The 23,124-nt window shown below is 44.4% G+C and overlaps 1 protein-coding gene across 3 annotated transcripts; it reads left to right on the forward strand.

Annotated features, from left to right (window-relative positions):
• Positions 1-2,885: 2,885 nt before the first annotated feature.
• KCNG4 (potassium voltage-gated channel modifier subfamily G member 4) lies at positions 2,886-17,883 on the forward strand. 3 transcript variants are annotated; one of them, XM_088062269.1, is made up of 3 exons: positions 2,886-3,168; positions 3,997-4,796; positions 16,216-17,883. In XM_088062269.1, exons 2-3 carry the CDS (start codon positions 4,047-4,049, stop codon positions 16,999-17,001), a joined length of 1,536 nt encoding a protein of 511 aa, XP_087918395.1. In that variant the 5' UTR covers positions 2,886-3,168; positions 3,997-4,046; the 3' UTR covers positions 17,002-17,883. The 3 variants fall into 3 exon arrangements, with proteins under 3 accessions (XP_087918395.1, XP_087918396.1, XP_005528227.1); XM_088062270.1 differs by lacking the exon at positions 2,886-3,168 and adding an exon at positions 3,449-3,574; XM_005528170.2 differs by lacking the exon at positions 2,886-3,168 and having other exon boundaries at positions 3,757-4,796.
• Positions 17,884-23,124: the final 5,241 nt, after the last annotated feature.

Raw genomic sequence — 23,124 nt, forward strand, 5'->3', positions numbered from 1 at the left:
AAATATTGCATGATCAACCCAAAGCTGCAACAGCAACCTGAGAGAGCCCAGGTGTGTCAGCACAAATACTTCCCCCCAAGGCCACACCAGAAGCCCCCACATACACCATCTATCAACAGCCTTGGGAAAAAAAGAACAGGAAAAGCATCCACGTCGTGCTAAAACATCTCCCTGGTGCCCAGGAGTAGGTGGGTTGCTGAATTTCTGTGCCAGACACTGGATCTGCCTGGGGAACCTTCATTGCATAAATTTCTCAGTTCTTTTCTAAATACTTTACACTTTTGGCCACTGCAACTGCGTGTGCCCATAAATTCTACAGTTTTATTATGTGCTCTGTGGGAAAAGAATCTCTGTTTTCTGTGTGTGTCTGCTCTTTATACAGGATACTGGCATAGCTGCAGAGAACAGAACAGCAGAGATGAAATCACAGGTGAGCAGGTGACAGGGAATACCACCAGCATCCCCATCTCCTACAGCATCAACTCTTACAAAAACCAGCTCTCAGCCCTGAATAAGAGTCCTGTGAAGGCTTTCATTGCTGACATCTGTAGGGGAGATAGGCTCACTCTGCCAGGGACACGATTTGAACTGCACCACCACAGCCACCAGGTTCCCAACCCGCTGGGCAAGCACCTCCTGCTGCTCCTTCCTCAGCAGCTGCACCTTGTCCTTGTACAGCAGGGCTGAGAGAGCAAGGACTAAACCAAACCACAGGAGAATGGCAAAACTACCAAAGGAGGGGAAGAAGGAGGAGAGAGGAATGTCATCCATGCCAACAAATCAGTGAAGCATATGGAAGCTGCATCTAAGGCATAAAGGGTGTGTGAGGAGTTGATATAACCAGATGGCTAAAGAGCAAGGAGAGAGCAATTCCAGAAGTTGTGAGGGAAACAGGGAACAGAGGAAGAAATTAAGGACTGTGAACCTCATCTTGAAAAGGGTACAGAGAATTTAACAGGATAACTATAGCCGTAGTGATTGATGAAAAATCAATCACGAAGATGAAAATTTTTTAAAATGTGAAAGAACACATCAGCAGATATTAGAACTGAGCCAGGAATTTGCCTTTCTCACCTGCAGAGGTGAGAGGTCTCCCACAGCTGTGGCAGAAGGGTCTAGGAAGGCAGAAACAGAGCCTGGCCAGGACAGAAGGACAGATCCGGAGTGAGGTACGTGTTTAAGCCCTTCAGAGCTGGGTTCAGGGCCTGGCTTCCTCAGACACCAGATTAGGTATATTTCTTTTGTGTGCACTCATCTCCCATTAATAAAATTCAGATAGAAATATTTCTATCCATTCTCTCCATATCCATTCCCTGTCTCTGACAGATATTTGTATGAGCAATGAGGACCTGATCAGTCTGCAGACACAACTGCAGGTCCCAATAAAACAACTATTAGAGTACCCAGTCTTAGAATAGAAAACCTAAAATTAAAGTACATGTATTTCTTGATAAATAAATGCAGCACTTAAATCACTTAATTCCACACAGCATTTACTCATTGCTTTGGATTTATTCACCTTCTTGTCAGAAAAATAACCTTTAACAACACCGCGCAAGGGCTTCACAAGGTGGGAAGGAAATGCTAATTGGTTTTATCCTTTTGTGAAACAATCCATCCAAAGTTAATTAGAATAGGTTTGCTTTTTCTTCACAGCAATAATCCATAAGAAAGACGGACGGGCAGAGCAAGCTGCGTCCTGCACAGAGGTGGTGGGATTGAAGTGATTCCGAGCTGTGCTCCCACAACTCCGTAGCCTTCAGGCATCTCTCTGGCCTTTCTCTGAGGATGGCATAATTAGGGCTGGAGAGAAAACCCCGGTGCTGAAGCCTGATAAGAAGTTAATCTTGTGGGCACCACGTGGCCCAGAGAGATGTGCCCCAAAAGCCCAATTAGCAAAGGTTTCCTGTCCTAGGCTGTGCTATAGCCTCGCTCAGCGCTGATAAAGAGCAGCAGCTCAGGGCTTCACCAGCCCCTCACACATCACAGGCCTGAGGAGCACCTGTGTTTTGTCCCCTTCTCACTTCTCCTGGTGCCCTTCACACTCTCAGTGTGTCATTTAAATCCCACAGGTTCACACATCTCTCTGGAGACAGGATTCACCTCAGAGCCTTCAGCCACGCTGGCTGCAGACACAAGCCAAGGCTTTCCTCACTGCCTGGGGAGCCCCACGGAGGGTTCCTGGCCACAGAACCTGACCCCAGGTTTCTTGGACCCAAGAATGGAGGCCAAGCAAACAGAATTTGTGTGAAATCTCTGCCATCCCAACTGCAGAACCCAAAATCATTACAGCAAGCCTAGTCCCCTAGAGCCACGCATGAGCAGAGCAAGAAAATGATAAGGTTTGGTTTCCCATCATCTGTAAGGAAAAGAGGAAAATGTTCTTGGCTGTTGCAAAAGCACTGCAGATCTGGAAAAGAGAGTGCTCAGCACCTGTGCTTTACAAGCCAGAGGTCCTCTCTTTTATGGAAGGAAAGCTCTTCCATAACAGCCAAAGGAATGCTGAGACACAGCATCCATGGACCCTACAAATTCGCCTTTCCATCTAGGGACATTAAACAGCAAATCCCAGTTTCAGAAAGGATGCATGTGATGGAAAGTGCTGCTGAGAAATTTAACTGGTTTCTCAAGACCAAGAGACTCTAGCATGACTATGATGGAAGGAGTTAATAGACACTGAAATTGTTTTATTAAGGAGATTTGCCAGAATTTACTGATTATTAAACCTCATTAGCCAGGGACTTGTACTCCATGTTCTTACCCCGTTGCTGCCTGCTGCCTGCTGGATACACGGAGGGATGCTGGAGAGATTATTCCTAAGCCCTTCCCCCTTCCCTCTCCCCTCCTCTTCCAGGACCACACTGACAGTCCCGGGGGAAGGAGAGGAGGGACAGGGAGAGGGCAGGATCCACCAGCTCTCCCTCAGCATCTCCCAGCAGAGGAGCTGCCCCTCGGGACACCTCAGCACAACATATGTTACATCAACACACACGCCTGCTTTCCCCTTTCAGGAAAGAAGCGGAGGAGGGAAGAGACGGCCAGCTCCAGAGTGCTGCAGGGATTTTCCATGTGATCCATCCCGGACCATATTCCCAGGAGCTGCTGCCGGACCCTGCCCAGTGTGCGGCATGTGAGCATCACCTGCGGGGCAGCCGCTCCGCCCTGCCGGTAAGCGACTTCGGGAAACTTTCCTTGCAGTGCTCGCACTTCGCTAACTTGGGGGGAAAAAGGTGCTTTTTAATCTCTAGGGACTACGGGCAGAAGCGGGGTTTGTCCCTGAAAGGAGGCGGGGAGTGTTTCAATCGCTGCCCCGCTCAGAGCTGGGAAAACACTTTCTGCCTGCTTCACAAAAGTTCCCCTCCAGCTTCTCAGTAATTTGCAGTGGCACGAGGTCGGGTTGATCAGAATAGTCATCATTCAGACAGAACTTCCCCACTTAAGGCATTGTGTAAAGCTCTCCCAGCTAATCCTCGCAATCCCCCCGAGAGGCAGAACGGGCGTGCAGCGAGAGGCAGAGGGAGCGCGGTCTGAGCATCCAGTTAAAGCAATCAGGAACTTCGCTGATTGATGGCAGGTAATTGACCACTCTGTCTCTAATAACTATTAAGCAGCTTAGTCCAGTTAGCGCGTGGTTAGGGGTTTATAGAAACACGAAAGCGAAGCGACAGCGACCGGGAAATAACCGGGATGTAAGGGTGCCCAGAGCTGCTGGGAGAAGAGCCCGAGGTGTTCCCGGCTGGATTGGCAGAGCCTCGGTGATAATTATGAATGAGGCTGTAGCTCTGCTCCGTGCCTGTGTTGCCAGACAACCAATGAGGCTGCAAAGCAAAGCTCATTCACGGGCTGCAGGTTCCAGGAAGAAGCACAGAGGTGATTTCTACTTACAAAACAGGCGCTCACTAATTTCGTGACCGAGGAAAGTGCCTGGAAACACCTTTTCCCTCGCAGTAACCTCTGCTATGTTTTCTCCTCCTCCCTGTATCTGCTGGCTGACAGATCCCCCCGCTCTGATGCCGTTCTGGATGTCCCGGTGAGAACTCTCAGAGATGCCTATTCTCTCCAGAGGCAGTGACCAAGACTATAGCAACATCAGCTACAACTCCTGCAATTCCTTGAGCCACTTCTTTCCCATCTGTGTGGAAACCCCTTCTGTCAAGGGGGTCCATTACCAGAGAGCCAGGAGGATTTACCACCCGGACCAAGCATCTGCAGCCGATCTAAAGACAGAGATCATGATCAACGTAGGAGGCATCAAGTACCTGCTGCCTTGGAGTACTTTAGACGAGTTTCCCCTGACCAGACTGAGCAAACTAAAGCTTTGCAGCAGCTACGAAGAAATCATCCAGCTGTGCGACGATTACGATGAAGACACCCACGAGTTCTTCTTTGATAGGAACCCCAATGCGTTTGGGATGATTGTCAGCTTCCTAGCAGCAGGGAAGCTGATGCTCTTGAGAGACATGTGTGCCTTGTCTTTCCAGGAGGAGCTGAGGTACTGGGGCATTGAGGAATCCAACCTGGAGAACTGCTGCTTTCGGAAACTGTTCCAGAAACTGCAGGAGCTGGCCGAGATCCGCAAGGAAGAGGAGCTCCGGAGGAGCAAGGAAGCTTCGTGTGTCTTGGATGAGAAAACCAGATTTGGGCAGTTCATGAACAGACTCCGAGATATGGTGGAAAATCCCCAGTCAGGACTGCCAGGCAAAGTCTTTGCTTGTCTCTCCATCCTCTTTGTGGCCACCACAGCTGTCAGCCTTTGTGTGAGCACAATGCCAGACTTAAGAGCTGAAGAGGACAGGGTAAGTCAGTCCTTCTTAACTGGTCTAACCACAGAGTTAATGGCACAGTCTCTGACAGAAAACACAGCAATGGCTCAAATTGGTTCTCTCATTGGATAGATTAAGAATAATGGGAACAAATATTATACTGATTTTTAGCTAAAATACAAGAAAGCTTTTGGGCAGAGCAGATATTTGAGGTCTCCAGTATAGGGCTGTTTTTCCTTCTTGAGAAGCAGCTGCCAGTGTAAGATTAACTTGTTAGCACTGAGACTCTCAAACTGACATTGTGGAGTTTTCAAGATGCTTCACTCTCTAGTTACAGGCAATCTCTCCTTTGGACACATCAGCTACAGCAATATTTTTCCTCTGATATCTTTACTTTTAAAACAGCTGGGTATCTTCCCTTGAGATAAAACTTTCAGATGCTTAAAGAGGGAGAAATATTCATTAATTTTTATATGTTACATTTCAGTAGTTGCATAAAGATTGAAGGATGAGAGGCAGATGAAGTATTTTTTCACATGCTGATACTTAAAAGCTGTGCCTCCAAAAATCACAATTCCATGCTAAGAGAATTCTGTATTTTCCCCATATATATGTACATATTGTAGGAGCAATACCAAGCACTAGCTGAACTGCTCACTGCATTTAAACCCTTCTCAAAGAACTCATCCACATTAATTCAGGACAAATAAATCAAGCCTGTATCACACATGAAGGATCTGCTCTATAACACTGCTGTAAATATTTCAGCATTTAAAAGATTTATTTTTGTAATAATAGACCAGAGGAAAAGTAAGAATCCAAAGTTATTTCAGATGTGGTAATGTCCAAATTCATCAAATAACCTTCACTAATCTGGGTAATGAATCCTGCACTTCATTTGCAAATTGCCCTTCCAAAAGTGCTGAGGAAATCTGTGTCAAATAAACCCCCAGCCCCAACCCCTGCTGTAAGACAAGACACTCCTCAGAGTGTCATATATTGATGAATAAAGTCATTTTTTACATTTATAGCACAGCCTGGTGTGCACAAGACAAAAATCTGTATCTATTTTACTGGTCAAGCCATTGGTCAAAGCAGCCTTGTCACGGTTAAAAAATGTCCTGATATTTGATGTCTTGGAATAAAACTGAGGACTGCATAGGAGGCTGAAATCTAAGATCATTCCCTTTTCCATTTTAACCCCTTGACTATTAACTTCCATTTGCTCAGGAAGGCTCCAATCTGTCAGGAATAAGCCTGGTGCTCTTGCAGTCTTCCTCAGCTATTACTTTTTGGCTGAAAAAAAGGGAAAATTGTGCTCACAGGAAAAGCTGTTAACACTGTTCCAATGCTTCTTCCAAGGAAGTACTTTAAATATAGAACATCCTTCTTCCAGCTCGATGTACAAACATTACAAACTGCTCCAGCAAGTGCTTCCTACTAACTTTGTTAATGGAAGTGGCTCGATGCTTTTTCATCTTCTTTTCCTAACCACTGCAGGAAAAGCTTTGGTAAATAAGTCCCGTGCAGAAGAGCCAGCACATGAGCAGAACTCTGCTGGATGTAAGGGGTTGTGTGTTTTAAAAATAATTTATTAAGTTAGGAAGAAAAGCATGCTGAGGGTTGTGAGTGTGTCTGGGAGCTGCAGTGAAGCTGCTGTTCCTGTATTTCCTATAAAACAAGGATGACATTACTACTTAGAGATTTGCATATATACCACTGCTTTAAAAACAAGCAAACTGCATCGAAACAAGCTCAAGAGATGGATTGTTGAAAGTGCAGGGGAGAGGGTGAAGGATGAACTCGAGGAAAGGACCACATTTGTTTGGAAATTGTATTTGGGAACATTGTATTTGGAAGCATTCCATAATTTACACTTAGAGCATCAGCCTAATGCACTTTTTCATTGTGCCCCAGAATACAGAGTATTAAAAGTCCTGTTCTTTGAATTATGTGATGTTCTGCCACAGGAAACACAGGGAAATATATGAGACAAAATACTCATGCCTTGTGGAAAAGCAGAGAATCTCAACTACTAACAAGCAGTTTTGGCATCCCTAAATTTTTAGCCTGCAACAACTAAGATTTCCTTACTGGGACCTCAAAAGAGCATTTTAACTAGAGCTGGAAAAATAACTCCATGAAGTTAATTGACTAAAATTAGGACTTCTTGGCTGCAGCTGAGTCATACTTTGCAAATTGCAACTCTCCGTTGATTTGTTACTCGGAACTGTTCACTGGCCTCAGACAGTGATTCCAAGGTGGGGCCACATTTACCAACAACCTGAAACAGGCATGTAGGACCTGAATTTTTTGGTTTTTGGGCTGAGCACAAAGATAATTCAATATCTGTTTGCTCAGTGACAGAAAACAGTCAAATTCCTTCACAAAGTTTCTCAACAACCTGAAATTCCGCACCTAAATTTAATAATGCTCTATTGTGAGGCTTATTCAATCCTGAGTTAAAGCTTGGCAAAAGCTCTGAGGTAAATATCCTTTAAAGTACTGCAAGGATCCATTTTCCAATGTCACTAATGCTGGAAATTGAATTTATCCATATCACCCCTTCTGAAAAACAGACAAAAAAGACTTTACCTCTGCTGTATATGTACCACTCTGGGGTCCTGCTCCTCCTCATCACAGCCACATTAAGAGAGTGCAAACTGGCTGGACTCCAGCTCAAGAAGGATCATAGTCAAAAAAAGAAAGGGAAAAAAAAAAAAGGAAAAATAGTGCAAGGTGACTTCACTGAGCTGGCTCAGAGGCTGCTGATCCCACCCTGCAGGCACAGCAGATCCCTCGTCCTTCCAGCAGCTGCTCAGGCAGCTCTGCTCAGGAGGGAGGAAAGCTGCCTGGGCAGGCAGAAGAGCAACCAGGAGTCCTCAGTGTGCGAGGGCAAGTGAAAACTCCGTTCTGTCTCCGGGAGAGGGATGGCAGGGAGCCAGGAGAGAGCATCTGCATCAGGGAAACCCAGTCACCCTGGCAACCAGGGGAGGGGAGAGCCACGGCCAGGGCCAGCAGGGGGGACCGCAGGGGGAGATTCGGGTGGGCAACGCAGCTGAGAGCGAAATAAAGGAGGGGTTGTTAGAACCAGCACCGTGCACACGCTTCAAAATGTGTTAAATGCCGTTCAGAAAGAAAAAACACCGAGATTTGGGTGAAGGTTTCTGTAAGTTTGTGTCATATATGCACACACTGTGAATCCCAACTCAAAGAGGACAGTCCCAGGTGAAGGGTGAGCAAAAAGTTCAGCAAAAATGCAGAGTAGCAGAGGAAGAGCTCTGGTGAGCTCAAGTTTGAGTCTGAACATGAAATAAATATTTAAAAGGTTTTATCATTTATAAGGCTAAGGAAAGAGGAGTGATCAACAAGGTTGTGTTATTTAGGAACAAAACAACAGAATTATCCAAATTCTCCAGGGGAAATATATCCTTGTCTGTGATATTTGATATCAGTTCTTCATGGAGCCCAAATTGTCCTTGGTAAAAAAGCTTTAATCATTTTTTGGTAAAAAAGATTTAATATCATCACTGTGCATTAATCAAAGCACGCAGAGATAGGAAAACAGGCATATTTAGAGGTGAGGAAATCTGTTATTGATCTGAGCAGGCAGCTTGGCAGGACTGCAAATCTGAACTGGAGACCAAGCACACAGGATAGGAAAGCTGAAGTGACAAAAATCACCAGTATTACCCTCAAATGAAGAAATTCAGACCATCCCACTAGAGACAGGACAGAAGTCCCATCAAAGCCCCCTGCGAGTCCCAGCCCCATGTAAGAATTACAGTCAGGATCTAAGAGGGGTCACTGAAACAGCCCCTGCTCAGCACATCCAACCCAAAGGAGAAAAACATCATTACACCAGAAAATGTGGGATAAAACCACTGCAGAAGGGCCTGGAGAGGGAGAACACTTTGAAGTGCTCTTGGGACTTTCCTTAGGACGAGATATTTCATTTAATGAGTCCCTAAAACTGGCATCCTCTGGAGAAATGACTCAGCAGAAAGGCTCCAGCAAGGTCTGTGCTTCAGAAAGGCAGAAAATTAAGGTCAGGGGGAAGAAATTTCCAGATATTTCCATCCCTGGACCTTGTTACTACTAATTTTTTTGTGTTTGCTCTTAACTGACCTTGAGAAGCTTGGAATTGCTTTAGGTATTTTATAGGACCTAATGAAACAAAATCATCATAAGCTGAAGCCACTGTTGTTTCATGTGAAGGTTTTATCCTGAAACACAGAATATTCATTTTTTTAAAGCTGCTTTTCCTGGGATCATTTGCTTATGTTAAAATCATGTTCCTTTTAAGAGAGTAGGTTTCTGGTCCCTGGTTGCACTTAGAATCCAAAAAACACGAACAGATGAGGAGAACCAAGTGCTTAACATATAGAACCATTTCTAAACTATTTTTTTTTATTATTCTACACCATTATTCTGGAGGCCCTGATTAGTTTTTCAATGCTTGATGTTGCTGAAGTTTTCTGCACAATACTAAAGAATATTTGGCTTGCACACTGCGAGAAACTGCCAAGAAACAGGTTTTATTTAAAACTGGAATAAATTTACTTTACAGGGGGAAAAAACCCAATTTATTTGCCTTACTGTGAAGAGAAAGAAAATGTAATGCTCATTTAACGTGTAAGACTATAAAGGCATATGTGTACATGCCTATCTATAAACACACTGCTATATACATATAACTTGAAATTACTTGGAAAAAAAATGAAGCTGGATGTGCTTTGGCTTTATTGCATCTGCTCAAGCACTCTATTGCAGGTTCTTATCAGGTCACTTTCTGCAGACAATCCCTCTCTTAAATTGTCCAAGCATCCAGTGCAATTCTGATTTTTTTTCTGACCATTTTGATCAGCAAGGAAAGTAGGAAAATGTTTTTCAGTGGAGCACCAAAAACCTCCTTCTCTAGATGTACTCAGCACAGTAGAACCCAGCTAATCTGTGTGCTACATGGACTGAATTAGTTAAATTAATAATGATTGAAGAAAGGTTAAATAGGAAGCCATTAAACAACAGAAATGTTCAAGCCAGGGACTTTGATATCTATTTATGAATTATTGTTTTATGGGATCTGCCCTTTTGGGGTTTTTTTTGAGGTCAGAAACACCGGGAACTTTGACTTTGAAGCCGCAGCATTACGTTAAAACCCTGATTTCAGAGTTCCACATTATCAGTGACCACTTGCCAGGCACCCAGAACTGCACAATCCAGCACTGAGCCTGTTATGTACAACACTGATAAAGTTCACATCATTTAAACCCTGCTCTCCACAGCCAAAAGGGCACTGTGGGGGTGGGCACTGCTGACCATCTGTGCCCTCTGCCACACAAAATAAGTGTCTGCACAACCCCCTGGCCCTCCAGGGAGGGAGTGGATGCTGGCTGGCTTGCCAAAGCAAGCATTCAGGAAGCACAATTAGACATTATTAGTTTGCCTTATGTTCATCCCCCTTTGGCTTAGCAGTGCTAAGGCTCCCAGCTCTGCACGCCATCCCGGGGGGGCACCCAGCTGTGCCAGCTGTGCCAGCTGTGCCAGCTGTGCCGCACTGGGCAGTGCACCAACATCTGTGCAGTGTGCCAGCACGTGTCCCTCACTGGCAACCAGGAGCTCTTTCCCCTCCTGCTGCTTTTGGGGTTGTAATAGTTACCAAAGCCTGTTCACTCCCCTCGCCCTGCTCTCCTCAAGGGGCTCGGCACAGGTGAGTGTTCAATAAATGCCTGCTTTGGGAAGATGGGTGTTCCCTTTCATGGAGGCATTCCATCTCTGGAACACTCTGCTTGAAACTAATTTATCCTCCAAGTTCTTTCCCACAGTGCCAGCACCTCTCATTAGCACCAGTGTCTTCCCTTAAAACAGATTAAACAGTATTTGGGACCCCCTGTACTCCAGAGTTACAGTAAGAAGGAATTTCTGCTCTGAAGAATTTACCATGCAGTGAGAAAAGAAACAAAGATATGGTAATAGCAAAGTGCTTTGACCAGCAGCAAAACCATCAGTTGAAGGTTTTCCTCCCAAGTCCAGATAAATTCCTTGTCATTTTGACTATACTGCTCTTCACAGTTGCATTTTCTGTTAGATTCCTGACTAGAAAAACAAGAAAAAGTTTACTTTTTCACATCCTTCTGCTAACACCAACACTTTTTTTTTAATCAACTGGTTTAAATCAAATTCACATCCTTCAGACTCAGAGTGTTTGCACTAGGGACCCAAATTTAAAAGTTAATTGCAACATTTTATTTTAGGTACACTTCTGCCCCAGAGGGGATAATTATTTGATGGACACACAGCATAAATTTCTTTTTCTGTTCTTTCTAAAGTCCACATTAACACAATACCAATATTAGTTTAGTTTCCTCAAAAGTTGTAGTTGTAGTAATTGTTTTCCTCAGTCCAGGCTTCTTTCCCATCACTTAGAACAAGTGGGAACTCATTGTGTTCTCAGAATGGGCAACACTGCTTTAACAAGTTCATCATTCCCTAAATCAGGTTAAAGTCTCTTTCTCAGCTGTAACCTTCTGATTTTACTGCATCAGGCTGAAACCATAAATCCAAGTGCTGATGTGATCCATAACACAGGGTTTCCAAGCTCTCCCTCCCCATCATTTGATTCAGCAGAGCGTGGTTTAATTATTCAAATCCCAGCGTCAATGCGGCCGCAGTGATTCAGCAGTACCTGCAGCACTGCAGCTGGATCCCAGAGCTCAGGTATGCAGGGAACATGGATTGGCACCACATTTCCTAACCAAGCCTTCTCTTCACAGCCAGAAGGGATTTCTGCCCTGTATCTGCTCATCTCCTGCTGCCAGCGGGATAAGAACAGCTTGGAGCCAGCTGGGTAGCTCTGTTCCCTACACCCAGGACTTGCTCTGCCTCTGCTCCTTCCTAACCCTTCTCCAGACTTGCAGCCTTTATTGCCACTGCCTTGGGTCTGTGGCAGACCAAAGGTTGTTTTTTCACCATGCCATTAGTTGGTATTTCTCACATGGAAGGAATTGCTCAGGGAGAAGCTCTACACCAGGATTCCCCGCCCAGGTGCGACTGGGAAGCGCAAAAGGCTGGAAAAGGGCCCCCAGGAAATGGCAGCCTTAGGCTTGGAGAGGGAAATTCCTGCTGGTTTTACTTCTGAACTTCTGAACCTGGAGGGCTGGCTGACTTTGGCCACAGGGCCAGGCTGCAGGAAGAGCAGTCTCGCTGGGATAAGTGGTGGCAGAAGGCAGGTCGGGAGGCACAGGACAGGCTGAGCCCATCTGCTGCCACTCCCATGGACATGGCCCACAGAGCAGTGTGTGCATCACAGGAAGGATCTGAGCAGCAGCCTGGCCATGCCAGACAGAACCTGCACCTGCCAGGACAAATGCAGCAGAAGACAGCCATGACCTTGCAGCAGCCACGGAGCCAGGTGACATCCTGGCAGCCTGTCCTTCCACTGCAGAGGGACAAGAGGTGCACGTCCTGTGCTCAGGGAAACTCCTCTAGATCCAGTAGGATGGAGAATGTGCTCTTTGAGCTCCTTGCCTGGGTCTGGCTCCATTAGGTGTGGGTCACTGAGCACCAGGACAGCCTTTCCTCGGGAGCGGCCGCTGCCTGGGAGCAGGGCTCAGATCCTTTCAGCCCCTTGCTCCTTTGTTTTATGATGATGAGCTGGTTCCCATCAACATGCCCTGGGAATAACAGTGTTTGCATGCAGGGGTTCAGTCATGACTTCTAGCTGGGTTCAAGGACTTTTATCAGCTTGGCTTCATAAATAACACGAGATTCCTTTCTCACGAGTGTGCTGTCTAAGCAACATATAAGCCTTGTGCTGAGGTACACATTGATTTTCCCTCTAAGGCTCTGGAAATATGACACGATTCTGAAATAATCCAGATATACTGATCAAGCTGTGCTTATTAGCAAAGTGTTCTACAAGCATTGGAGGAACTCTTGCTATTTAATTTGGGAATAGATGGTTTGACACAGGAAACACTCGGAATCACTGACACCGTCCTGAGCTGAGTTCCCTGGCAAGCACAGGAAGAAATGCTGTGGTTTTGCTTGCTTTACCTCTCAGACTCCACCCTGTTTATAGATTGTGGGAAATCCCAAATCACACACCACAGAAAACAGGCTCAGATTGCTGCCAATAAACTTCCACTTAGAGTCAATCACAGCCAGGGCAGAAAGTTGGTACTTATCCAGTTTTATCCTCACACAGCTGCAGCACTGCTCTCCCAACATAATGGGAATAACAGGATTTCTTTCCTCATTGTACTTCAGATTAAGAGGGAATAAAGGGTAAATACCCCCTGCAAAAGGTATTGGGGTAAATCTCTGGCAGTAGGAAGCTCACTGGTGGATGAAGTAATGATTCAGAACAAGTTTTCCAAAGCATATTTTAATTGTGAATTAAAGAGTGCAGGCAGGTGGGACACAAATGATCAGCACAGAGCAGACACTGAAGGAACAAGAGCAGTTCCTTGGTGGTGTCATACAGTTATTCAATAATAACAACAAAGTTTTTCTTTGTCTAGAACACATAAAAAGAGCGAGCAGCATCTGGAAACCAGCATGGATAGATGGGAGATATATTCTTCAGGGGAAATTCTGATTCAGTCTCCTTGGGCATAACTAAAATTATTGATGCATGAAAAGATATTATTTTCACTAGACGAGATTTATGCCTGTTGTATGTTAGGCTAGTGCTGCAGAACTCTGGGATCTGATTTTGTTTGTTATCCTAGACATCATTACACTTTAATTAATGTTCCCTGGCAAACTAAGAAGCTGGGAAATTTATCTCTTTTTATCTTGTGAGTGGCATATATCTCAAGCACATTTTGCTGGAATTCACAACTAGTGAATAAATTTCTTTTTTGCTGCCCCATCCCTGGAAGCATCCAAGGCCAGGTTGGAGCAACCTGGTCTTTAAGGTCCCTTCTATCCAAACCATTCTGGGATTCTGTGCATGGAAAACAGAAGCCAGGAGAGTTGCCTTGGTTTCCTCTGGCTGTTGAGGGAACTGGGTTAACTGGACTCAGTACTGCTGTTCCTCTCTTTTATTAGGAACCTACTTTTTTGGGTTTTTTTCCTATTTAAAGAGAATTTAACAGAAATATCCTAAAATGAGCAATCTCACTGTAACACCATAAACTGCAGCACATAAGAGAACATGGAAAATAAGTCACTCTCTTATACACCAGAAGGGGATAATCAAAAAAGAAGCTTGACTTTTTGACTATCTCTGGTGGTAGAGTAGTTTAAAACAACTCCTTTCCTTCTTTGAGGTAATTTATAAATCTAAGAAACCACTTAATATTTCAGGCACCATGCTTAATATATATCTTTTTACACACAAAATATTGTTTCATTCATTGCTGAGCCAAATGCTCATTTCATACAGAAGATCAATATCAGGCACTCATTTTATTACATTTATATCACAGGTTGTAGAATTTCTGCTGGAGGCAAGTTCCATAAATCCTGATAAATTCTTGCATTGTTGAAAAGTAAATCTGCAGGATGAATAAAGTATAAAGAGTTACATACTCACTGCTGGGCCTGTTCTCCTGTCAAAGTCAGTGGCAGGTTGAGTACAGATTGATGTCAGATAGATTTGTTGAAAAAGCCCTCCCAAAACATGCTGTGGTCAGTTATAAATAAAATCTCATCTTCCCCTCTTGCTCAAGGTCAGCACCACACCAGCTTGGAGCTTTTAGAGCTCCCACTCCACCATGAGCAAAACTGCAGCAGGAGGAGGAAAAGCTCAGTGAAAATTTGACTCAAAGACCTGGAAATAAAACCCCAGAATTCTATTCTAGTTCATGGTGAGGTGAGGGAGGGAGTTTGTTGTGGTTTGTGTTGGCAGGTGCTGAACACTTGAATATCCAAATGTGTCTGGTTTGTTCAGAAAGAGGAATTGTATGAAAGTTGTTGTGGAACAGAGATTTATTTATTGGACATTTGGGCAAAAAAAGGCTTTCATGAGTCAGGGTATTTGGGCCATTCTGCAAGTAACTAAAGGGAATGTGGTGGCAAAATAAATTTGCAATCTCTCAGTGACGCAGAGGCATCAGTATTTTGTTGAGAACAGAGATCTGAAGTCAGTGTGTTCTGCCTGTTCTTTGGACAGCAGTTATGAGAGCAACATAAAACACTGGGGTGTAAAAATCCTCAAAACTACTGGGAGAAACAGAAATTTGCTTTGGTGCTTGAAATTTCCTTACCCACCCCCCTTATTTCAATATTGGCTGCTTTTGAGCAGGATATTCAAAAGGATGAAGAATGTTTGAAGAGACTGACATTAGAGAAGGATGTTCTATAGAAATCAAGTCAGGTGCATTCCATAATATATACAAATGTTCCTAATATATAAAACATTCACATACAGACTCTTGGGATTACATCCATCTCCCAATGTGAATTGAGCATGTTCTCATTATGCTGACAGCATAAATTGCCTTCACTAAGTAAATATGAATTTCCATAGGGAATACTGAGGTCACTGAGGGTGGCAAGAATTAAAAATCTCCCAAACTGTCTCTACATTGCTACATCTTGAAATTTCACACTCATTCAAAAGACACCTGACATCTTCATGGTTAAACCTTCCAGCAAACAGAATTTCTTTTCTTCTATTTTCTAAGGAAGGAATAAGGAAAACCCCACGATGATCTGAGAGCAATGTCACCTGAAAACATCTATAAGCAAATAAATAACAGATGTACTGGAAATTCAGCCCAGCTAACAAAAAATTAAGTAAATCTTGATGGGAGCAATGAATAATTGAGAGGTCACATCATTGGAGTGGCCAGAGGCAGGTCTGCTCAGAGTCCAGGCTGTGCTGAACGATAATTCAGGGCTCAGAAAGAGTGAGCACTGCACAACACAACTGCTGATTGCAGGCAATCTCATCAAGCCCAGTCAGCAGCTCTGCAAACATCAATGCACTCCAGCACAGACTGCAAATGGAGCCACAGCCTGACCCTGCTTGCAGGGCCAGGACTTCATTAGCTTTTGTGGTGTTTCATTTTAGGGGTAAAATATGGACTCGACAGCTTACTGTGCAGAAAGGAAAAATCCCCAAACGCTGCTACAGAGCTAAATTGTTCTGAGGGCTGGGCAGGGTAAAACACACTCCTGAAGGGGAACCTCTGCTGGCCAATTCTATAACACAAAAAGACTTGTTACTCCCTTTAAACATGGATGGGTTTCATTCAAGTAGTTTGCAAGAAGCAGCACAGTAAAATGAGGCAGGCAGGTAGGTCTGTTTGTTCAGCTATTTCACGAGCTCAATATTCTCTGTACACAATTCAAGGACAGCTGCCACGCTACCTGTGAGCTGGGGTTTGTTTATCTCTGGTACCAGTGACTCAGGCAGATCCATATTGCTTCTCCCTCAGTGTCTTTGGATGCCGGTTCACAGACTGTTCTTTTGTTTATTTCCCTCTCTGTCTTGTGCCAGGGTGAGTGTTCCCAGAAGTGCTATTACATCTTCGTCATCGAGACCATCTGCGTGGCTTGGTTCTCCCTGGAGTTCTGCCTGCGGTTCATCCAGGCCAGGAGCAAGTGTCAGTTCTTCAAAGGACCCCTGAACATCATTGACTTCATGGCCATTTCCCCTTACTACGTCTCCCTCATCTTCTCCGAGGACGACTCCAGAGAGGAGGAGGACAGGCCGAGCAGCAACACCTACCTGGAGAAGGTGGGCTTGGTGCTACGGGTTTTACGTGCCTTGAGGATCCTGTACGTCATGCGCCTTGCCCGGCACTCCCTGGGGCTGCAGACGCTGGGCCTCACCGTGCGCAAGTGCACGCGGGAATTCGGGCTGCTGCTGCTCTTCCTGTGTGTGGCCGTCACCCTCTTCTCCCCGCTGGTGTACCTGGCCGAGAACGAGTCGGGCAGGGTGCTGGAGTTCACCAGCATCCCCGCCTCCTACTGGTGGGCCATCATCTCCATGACCACCGTGGGCTACGGGGACATGGTGCCGCGGAGCGTGCCGGGCCAGATGGTGGCTCTCAGCAGCATCCTCAGCGGGATCCTCATCATGTCCTTCCCCGCAACCTCGATATTCCACACCTTCTCCCACTCCTACTCCGAGCTGCGCAAGGAGCACGAGCGGCTGCAGTCGCGGCTGAGCCGAGCGAAGAACGCCAATCGCTCCGGGGAGAGCGACACCTTCAACGAGACTGACAGCCTGATCCTGGACGGCCAGGTGTCCCCCATCAAACACATCCCCACAGGGAACTGAGCCTGGTGTCTCCCATCAAACACATCCACACAGGGAACTGAGACTGGTGTCCCATCAAACACATCCACACAGGGACACCAAACACATCCACACAGGGAACTGAGACTGGAATCCCCCATCAAACACATCCACACAGGGAACTGAGACTGGAATCCCCCATCAAACACATCCACACAGGGAACTGAGCCTGGTGTTCCCATCAAACACATCCACACAGGGAACTGAGCCTGGCCTGGGGCATTCCCAAAAACAGCCACAGAAACGTGCACGTGTGCATCAGTAAAATACACGAAGCAAAGCAACAACACAGGTTACAGTGCTGTCCTCTCCCTGGCATAGGTATAAGGAGCAGCCAACCCAACAGAGCCAGCTCCAAAAAATCCCCATGGAACTGGAGGCTGGGAGAATGTAAACAAGCCAGAGTTTATTCCATGATAAACGCTCATTCATCTCTATGACTACTCAGAATAAACTTTGTCTCTGCCACTCATGCATCTTGCTGAATACCTAGTAGTGAAGGAGTAACAAACAAACAAACCAGCTTCTGTTGGCACAAACACACTCATTATTCCATTTGCCTTTGAGTTCCCAGCGCTCTCGCAGTGAGTATGCTGGGCCAGGCGTTAGGACACGTTCTTTCAGGGCTTCACACCAGTGTATCCACAGCTCACCCACCAGGCATACAGATACAAATCCAAATTCTGTATTTAAGGCCAGTAACAAGCTTAAAACCGCTGTATGTGACAGCTTTCAAGGTTTGCCTGTAGCCAGACGGTCAATCTGTACCCACCAAATTGCACTGCTTTGTGTAATACACATACTGTTTGCAAGAGCATTTGCTTGAAAGGCAGTTGTGGTCTGCAGACTAAACATATCATACTAGACAGCAAAAGTCTTCAAATTTCTTTTTCATATAACTATTTAAAATAACAATGAGGAATAAAAAAAGCCCAAGCTTACTCATCATATTAAAAAGCCTTGGTGTTATATTTTTTTTGTTGAATGGTGATGGTTTCTCTGGAAGAAAGATAAAAAATAGACTTCTTTTAAATGTGATGGTAGCTCAGAAGTATCCAAAGGTATAAATAGAAAAGAATGAGGAGAATGATTGCCAGGGAGGCAATGGGAGTGATTTCCTGATGGGAGTGGAAGTTTCCCCTTTGGGAAACCCATGAACAGCCAGAAGGAAGCAGCAGGGCTTTGCAGAGGTCAGCAATGCTCTTTTAAAGGTAGACTGGATAGTTTTGTACAATTTGACCCTTTAGATGGTGTGAATGTGGCCAGTGAGCTCCATACAAGCCACAGTTGTGCACAGACCTGTGTGTTCAGGGCCCATGTCAGCCACTGAGAGCCCCCTTGACACCCACAGGGCTCTGACACTCAATTTTGGGTATGTATTAAAGCACTGAGATTAATCAAGACCTAAATTAGTTTTTAATCAGATTTCCAGCTTTCATTACTCCATTTCTTAGCTCTTGCCAAGGTCCCCATGTCTGTGTGATGGGGCCAAGCTCAGTGAATGACCTCTCACCAGGGCCAGATTTTGGCAGGCTCCACTCCTGCCCAGCCTGGGGACTCTTCCAAACCCCATCTCCCACCTGGACACCCAAAACCAGTCACCTGCAGCTTCCTGCAGGCATTTGGGAGCCTTGGGGCTGAGCTGCTCCCCTCCCTCCTGCACAGCTGAAGTAGAGAAAAGCACAGTTTTTGGCACAATTGGGATGACGTGACTGGAATTAATCTCTTGGGCTTATCTTGCTATTGACCTTATGATTCAAACCAGAGGAACTGCAGCAGATTATTCATGGGGATGTTCCAACACAAGAGGAACAAGCTGACTTTAGATGACAGGCATTTACATCTGCCCCATTTAATGTGCAATTGCTGCTGGTTTATGCACAGGTCCATCTGATTTTTTATTTTTCACAATCAGCTTTTTTTTTTCTTTTTTTTTTTTTGTTTTTTTTTTCTTTCTTATAGTAATTCTCTACAGCAGGCCCAGTGAGATGATAAATCAGACAAAATCCTGGTCTGCAATATGAACCAGACCTCTCCAGGGTCCTGTGCATGCTGATGCCACCTTCATTTCTCTGAGATTCTGCCCCTCTGGTCTGTGCCAAATCCAGTGCTTGCTCCTGCTGACTGGAGGCTGCTGGACACAAATCCTGATGCAGAATTGCTGCAGCTTTCTAAAAAAACACTTCTCCCACTGACACACACTGTGGAGATACAAACAATCAGGTAGGGCAGCTGATTTGTTTTTTCCAAGTAACAATGTCCTTATTAGCTTAGGAATGGGTTCAAAATGATTGCACACAAAATTAGCCCAGCCATATGGCTCTAAAAATGTAGATATCTGGTGAAATATTGGGGGTTTTACTGCTCAAGTGTTTGTAACAGCTCCATGTCCAACAGGTTCTGTTGTGTAGGTGGGACTGGGCAGTGACAGAAATCCAAACCCTGACTCAGTTTAATATATTTATATATTAAATATATATATATATAAATATATAGAGTGTTTAACCCCGTGTAAGCTCCAAAACACAGCCCAAGGATGTGCTGAATCACGGAGTTCAACCAAACAAACAAAGCACCACTGCTTGACAGGGAAGTGAGGGCTTGCACTTCCAGCAGAATTTGGACCATCACTCGTATTTCAGATTTTAACTTAAATCTCCTCTGATAGCAGGGCCTGGGCTGCGCCAGCTCTCACAGAAAACAATCCTGAGTGATTCATTGTGGTTCCAGGGGAGGAAAAATATGTCAGGAGGAACATTTAGTGCTGGTGTAACTCAACTGAGTAACAAATTCAGAACAAGCAGTTACAATTAGCAGATAGTGTTGTTGCCAAGATCGTATCATTTCCTAACCAGATTTAATTAAAAGAGCAGTTCAGCTGCCTGGCACCCAGATTCTCTGACTTCAAAGCCTTTTCCCTGGATCTAAATCCTAGAAACAGCGGGGGAGCAGCACCCATCAGCCAGGGGAACCACATTGTGCAGCCCTCACCAAGGCATTATATGGCTTTTGAGGTTTCTAATTGCTCCCCTGGCACAGCAGCACCTCCTGTTGTTGTGGGATCCTGCAGAAACCCCCACCATGCTGCTTTTTGGGGGAAAGCAGGAATATATCCTGCTCTGCAGCCCAGCTGTGGACACCAGCCTGCAGGAGTCTGTGACAACACAACACAGGACACTCCCACCTGGTCTGACCTGGACCCAAAACACAGAGAATGGCTTGTGATCCGGGGCTAAATGCAAATTTTCTGTGATGTTGAAATCCCACCGAGGGGTTGAGACCTTTGTCCTGACCTAACTCTGGTTTCCTCAGGGGTTCTGCAGATTGTTCCAGGTCTCTCTTCAGCCCTGGTACCTCCCAGCTGTCCTCCAGCTGTTTCTCCCCTGTGACTTTCACCAGTTCCTCTGGTAGAGAAGCATTACATAAGGTGGACATGTTATTATCTCACTAATTAACTTCCTTTAATTTCATAAGTTCAGTATTTTATTATTTCAGCCTATTATTAGAACACCTGCAATTTGCTTTTCACCCGTCTTTGCATCCAGCCACTAACATAAACTTACCAGGTTGATTAAGTCACAAATTCATTGAGGGAACAGTGTTTTATTTTAGGAGCAACTTGCAAAACAATTCAGGGAGTGGACATGCATTAATTATAGCAGAACTATTTAAAACTTGCACTGGTCAACAATTTTATTTCAAACACACCCAAACACTGTTGTGAAGTTATTTTGATCAATTAAGCACATCTGCCGGGAGAAATTACACTCAGCATGTCCCTTCTGGTGTTTTTCCCCATGAAAGATTTTATCCCTCTTTTTTATAATTTTTTTGGTTCATAAAATTATTTTAATACATTGCAGTGATCTATAAATAATGATGAAAACCTAGAAGGTCAAGGAGAGGAAGAAGTACAGCACATCCCCAGTTTTTACTTCTACAAGTAATAAATTATTAGCCACGTGTTGAAATTAAAACTGATAAAAGGCTGCTATAAAAGTCATGTTTCCTAAATGCAGTCGGGTTTCTGCAGGGTAAAATTAAGATATTCCAGCACATTTTAGTGAAAGTATTGAATTCCTTCCTGTGAACTTTTGGTTTTGGTAGCAATGAGGCTCTCACCCCTTCCTTGAGTTCCAGCCCTGAGGAACAGGCTGCAGATCTGCTGGGCAAGCTCCAGTTCTTAATCTGCAATATTAGGTTGAAACCTAATTACTCTGTTTTACTGGGTTACTCTGTTTTTTTCCTGGATGGCTGAAATGATGCTCACAAGAAACAGATGAAGAGAAAGAACCGAGGCGTTTCCCCTCCCCCTGCACTCCTGTCTTTACCATTTCACTTCTGGTAGAAAACAGTTCTCAAAAAACTTATTTTCCCAAAATTTGGTGTACTGTAGTTCCCTTGTGCCAGAGAGATGCTCACAGAGGGGGAAGAGCCAAAGCTCGGGCACTGTACCAAAGACCTGCAACCAGAACAGCATCACAGGAACACACACAAAAACCCAGCCCAGATTATCAGCACTAAGCAAAAGTACTTAAGGAGCATTTTAGCAGATTATTACAGCAGATCCAGCAAGAGGGATCAAAATCTAACTCAGATTTCATTATTTTCTACTCAATTCCTGCCAATAACTACAGCAGCTGTAAAATCAAGCAGATATCTAAAAGGGAAGGGCTGTAGAAAACCCTTCAGGTGTTTCTCCTCTGGAAGTTACATTCTGTCATACCATCAGTAATAAAACATAACCATCCTGAAACAGCAATTCCAATTTTAATGAAAAGCTCTACTGCTTCACACCCGGCAAATTCTGTTTTAAAAAGTCATTTAGGACTTAATATATTAGCATAGAACTCCAGACATCCATCTAATTAAGTCATAATATCTTCCAAAATTTCTTTCTTTCCAGTTCAGCCAGAGACAACAGGTTTTGTTTCAGCTTCTCCAAAATAATTTCATCAGCTTTCCAGAGGTTATTCTCAGTAAGAACAAATGGACTGATACAGAATTTCCCTGTGGCCTGAAGCTCAAGCAGAGGAGAACAATTAATGTTGAATTTGCAGGGCAGTGAAGCCTCTGTGAGAATCCAAGGTTCTTTCAGTTTATTCCAGACAAACTGCAGGAGCATTTTCTGATGTTCCACCACTTGGCTTTATCTCTGCATCCAGGCCCACATCCCTCCCCAGACACAGATCCAGTCCTTCCCTTGCTCTGTGGCTTCTCTTGTTTTCACCTGCCCACATCAGGAATTGTTCCTTTGCTCCACAAAGTGAAAGAAATTTCTTATTAAAATTCATCACCTTAAAGGTACCGTGTGAGAAATGCTAAAGATAATTGGGTTGCACTCATGAATAAAGAATATTAATAAAACAAAGAGAGTGCTTTTATGTTCCTCATCCAACAGCTCTTGTACTGCCCTTAGAGCGTGTTACACCCTCCTTTAAGAAAATAGCCATTAAAATTTTCTAATTAAAGTTTCATTTGCAAATCCCTGGTTTTGAACTATCTTCAGCAGAGCAACAAAGCAGGTAACAATCATAAGTTTATGCCTCGAGGATCTGATTTTCCAAGTCATTTGTGTTTGCATTGGTCTGATGTTTTATTTACTGTCCCAAAGCTTTCTGAGCTGTCTTGCTCCACACCAAATTAGTCAGAGCTCTTCTGTCTCTGAGAGTCTCTTATATGAGAATTTCACAAAAATCACCTCAGCTCAAAGACAACAAACTCCGGGAAATTTCAAAGCTTCTGAGAGGCAAAAAGCTACGAGCTCATGATTAAAGAAAAAAACCAAAACTATTACACAGTTCAGCAAAGATTCATGAATACATTCCTCCAGCACAATTTAGATTTTTAGAGGATATTTCTAGAAAAAAGAGGATGAAACCATACACTTCATCTGCAATTCCAAGCCAGATGCAAGGGTTCATACCTGGAATGAGGCTGGCAGGATTTAGAGCAGTCATTTCCAGAGCTGATCAAGATAACACTATCAGCTCATTAGGGTGTGAGCATGCATGCTTAAACAAATTCAACTCATTTCATGCTGATACAAAGATATCTGAGGAAAACTGAAGGTCAAAGAGATTTATCCCATAAGGGATTCAGAGT

The sequence above is a fragment of the Pseudopodoces humilis genome, chromosome 14 (genome assembly GCF_049639895.1).
Source record: "Pseudopodoces humilis isolate 2021_Gansu_Grassland_sample_001 chromosome 14, ASM4963989v1, whole genome shotgun sequence".
NCBI lineage: Eukaryota > Metazoa > Chordata > Aves > Passeriformes > Paridae > Pseudopodoces > Pseudopodoces humilis.

Excerpts from the sequence above, each read along its gene's own strand:
- KCNG4 (XM_088062269.1), top strand. The coding sequence starts at position 4,047 with ATGCCTATTCTCTCCAGAGGCAGTGACCAAGACTATAGCAACATCAGC. Across the intron at positions 4,797-16,215 it reads TAAGAGCTGAAGAGGACAGG|GGTGAGTGTTCCCAGAAGTG; the intron begins GTAAGTCAGTCC and ends GTCTTGTGCCAG.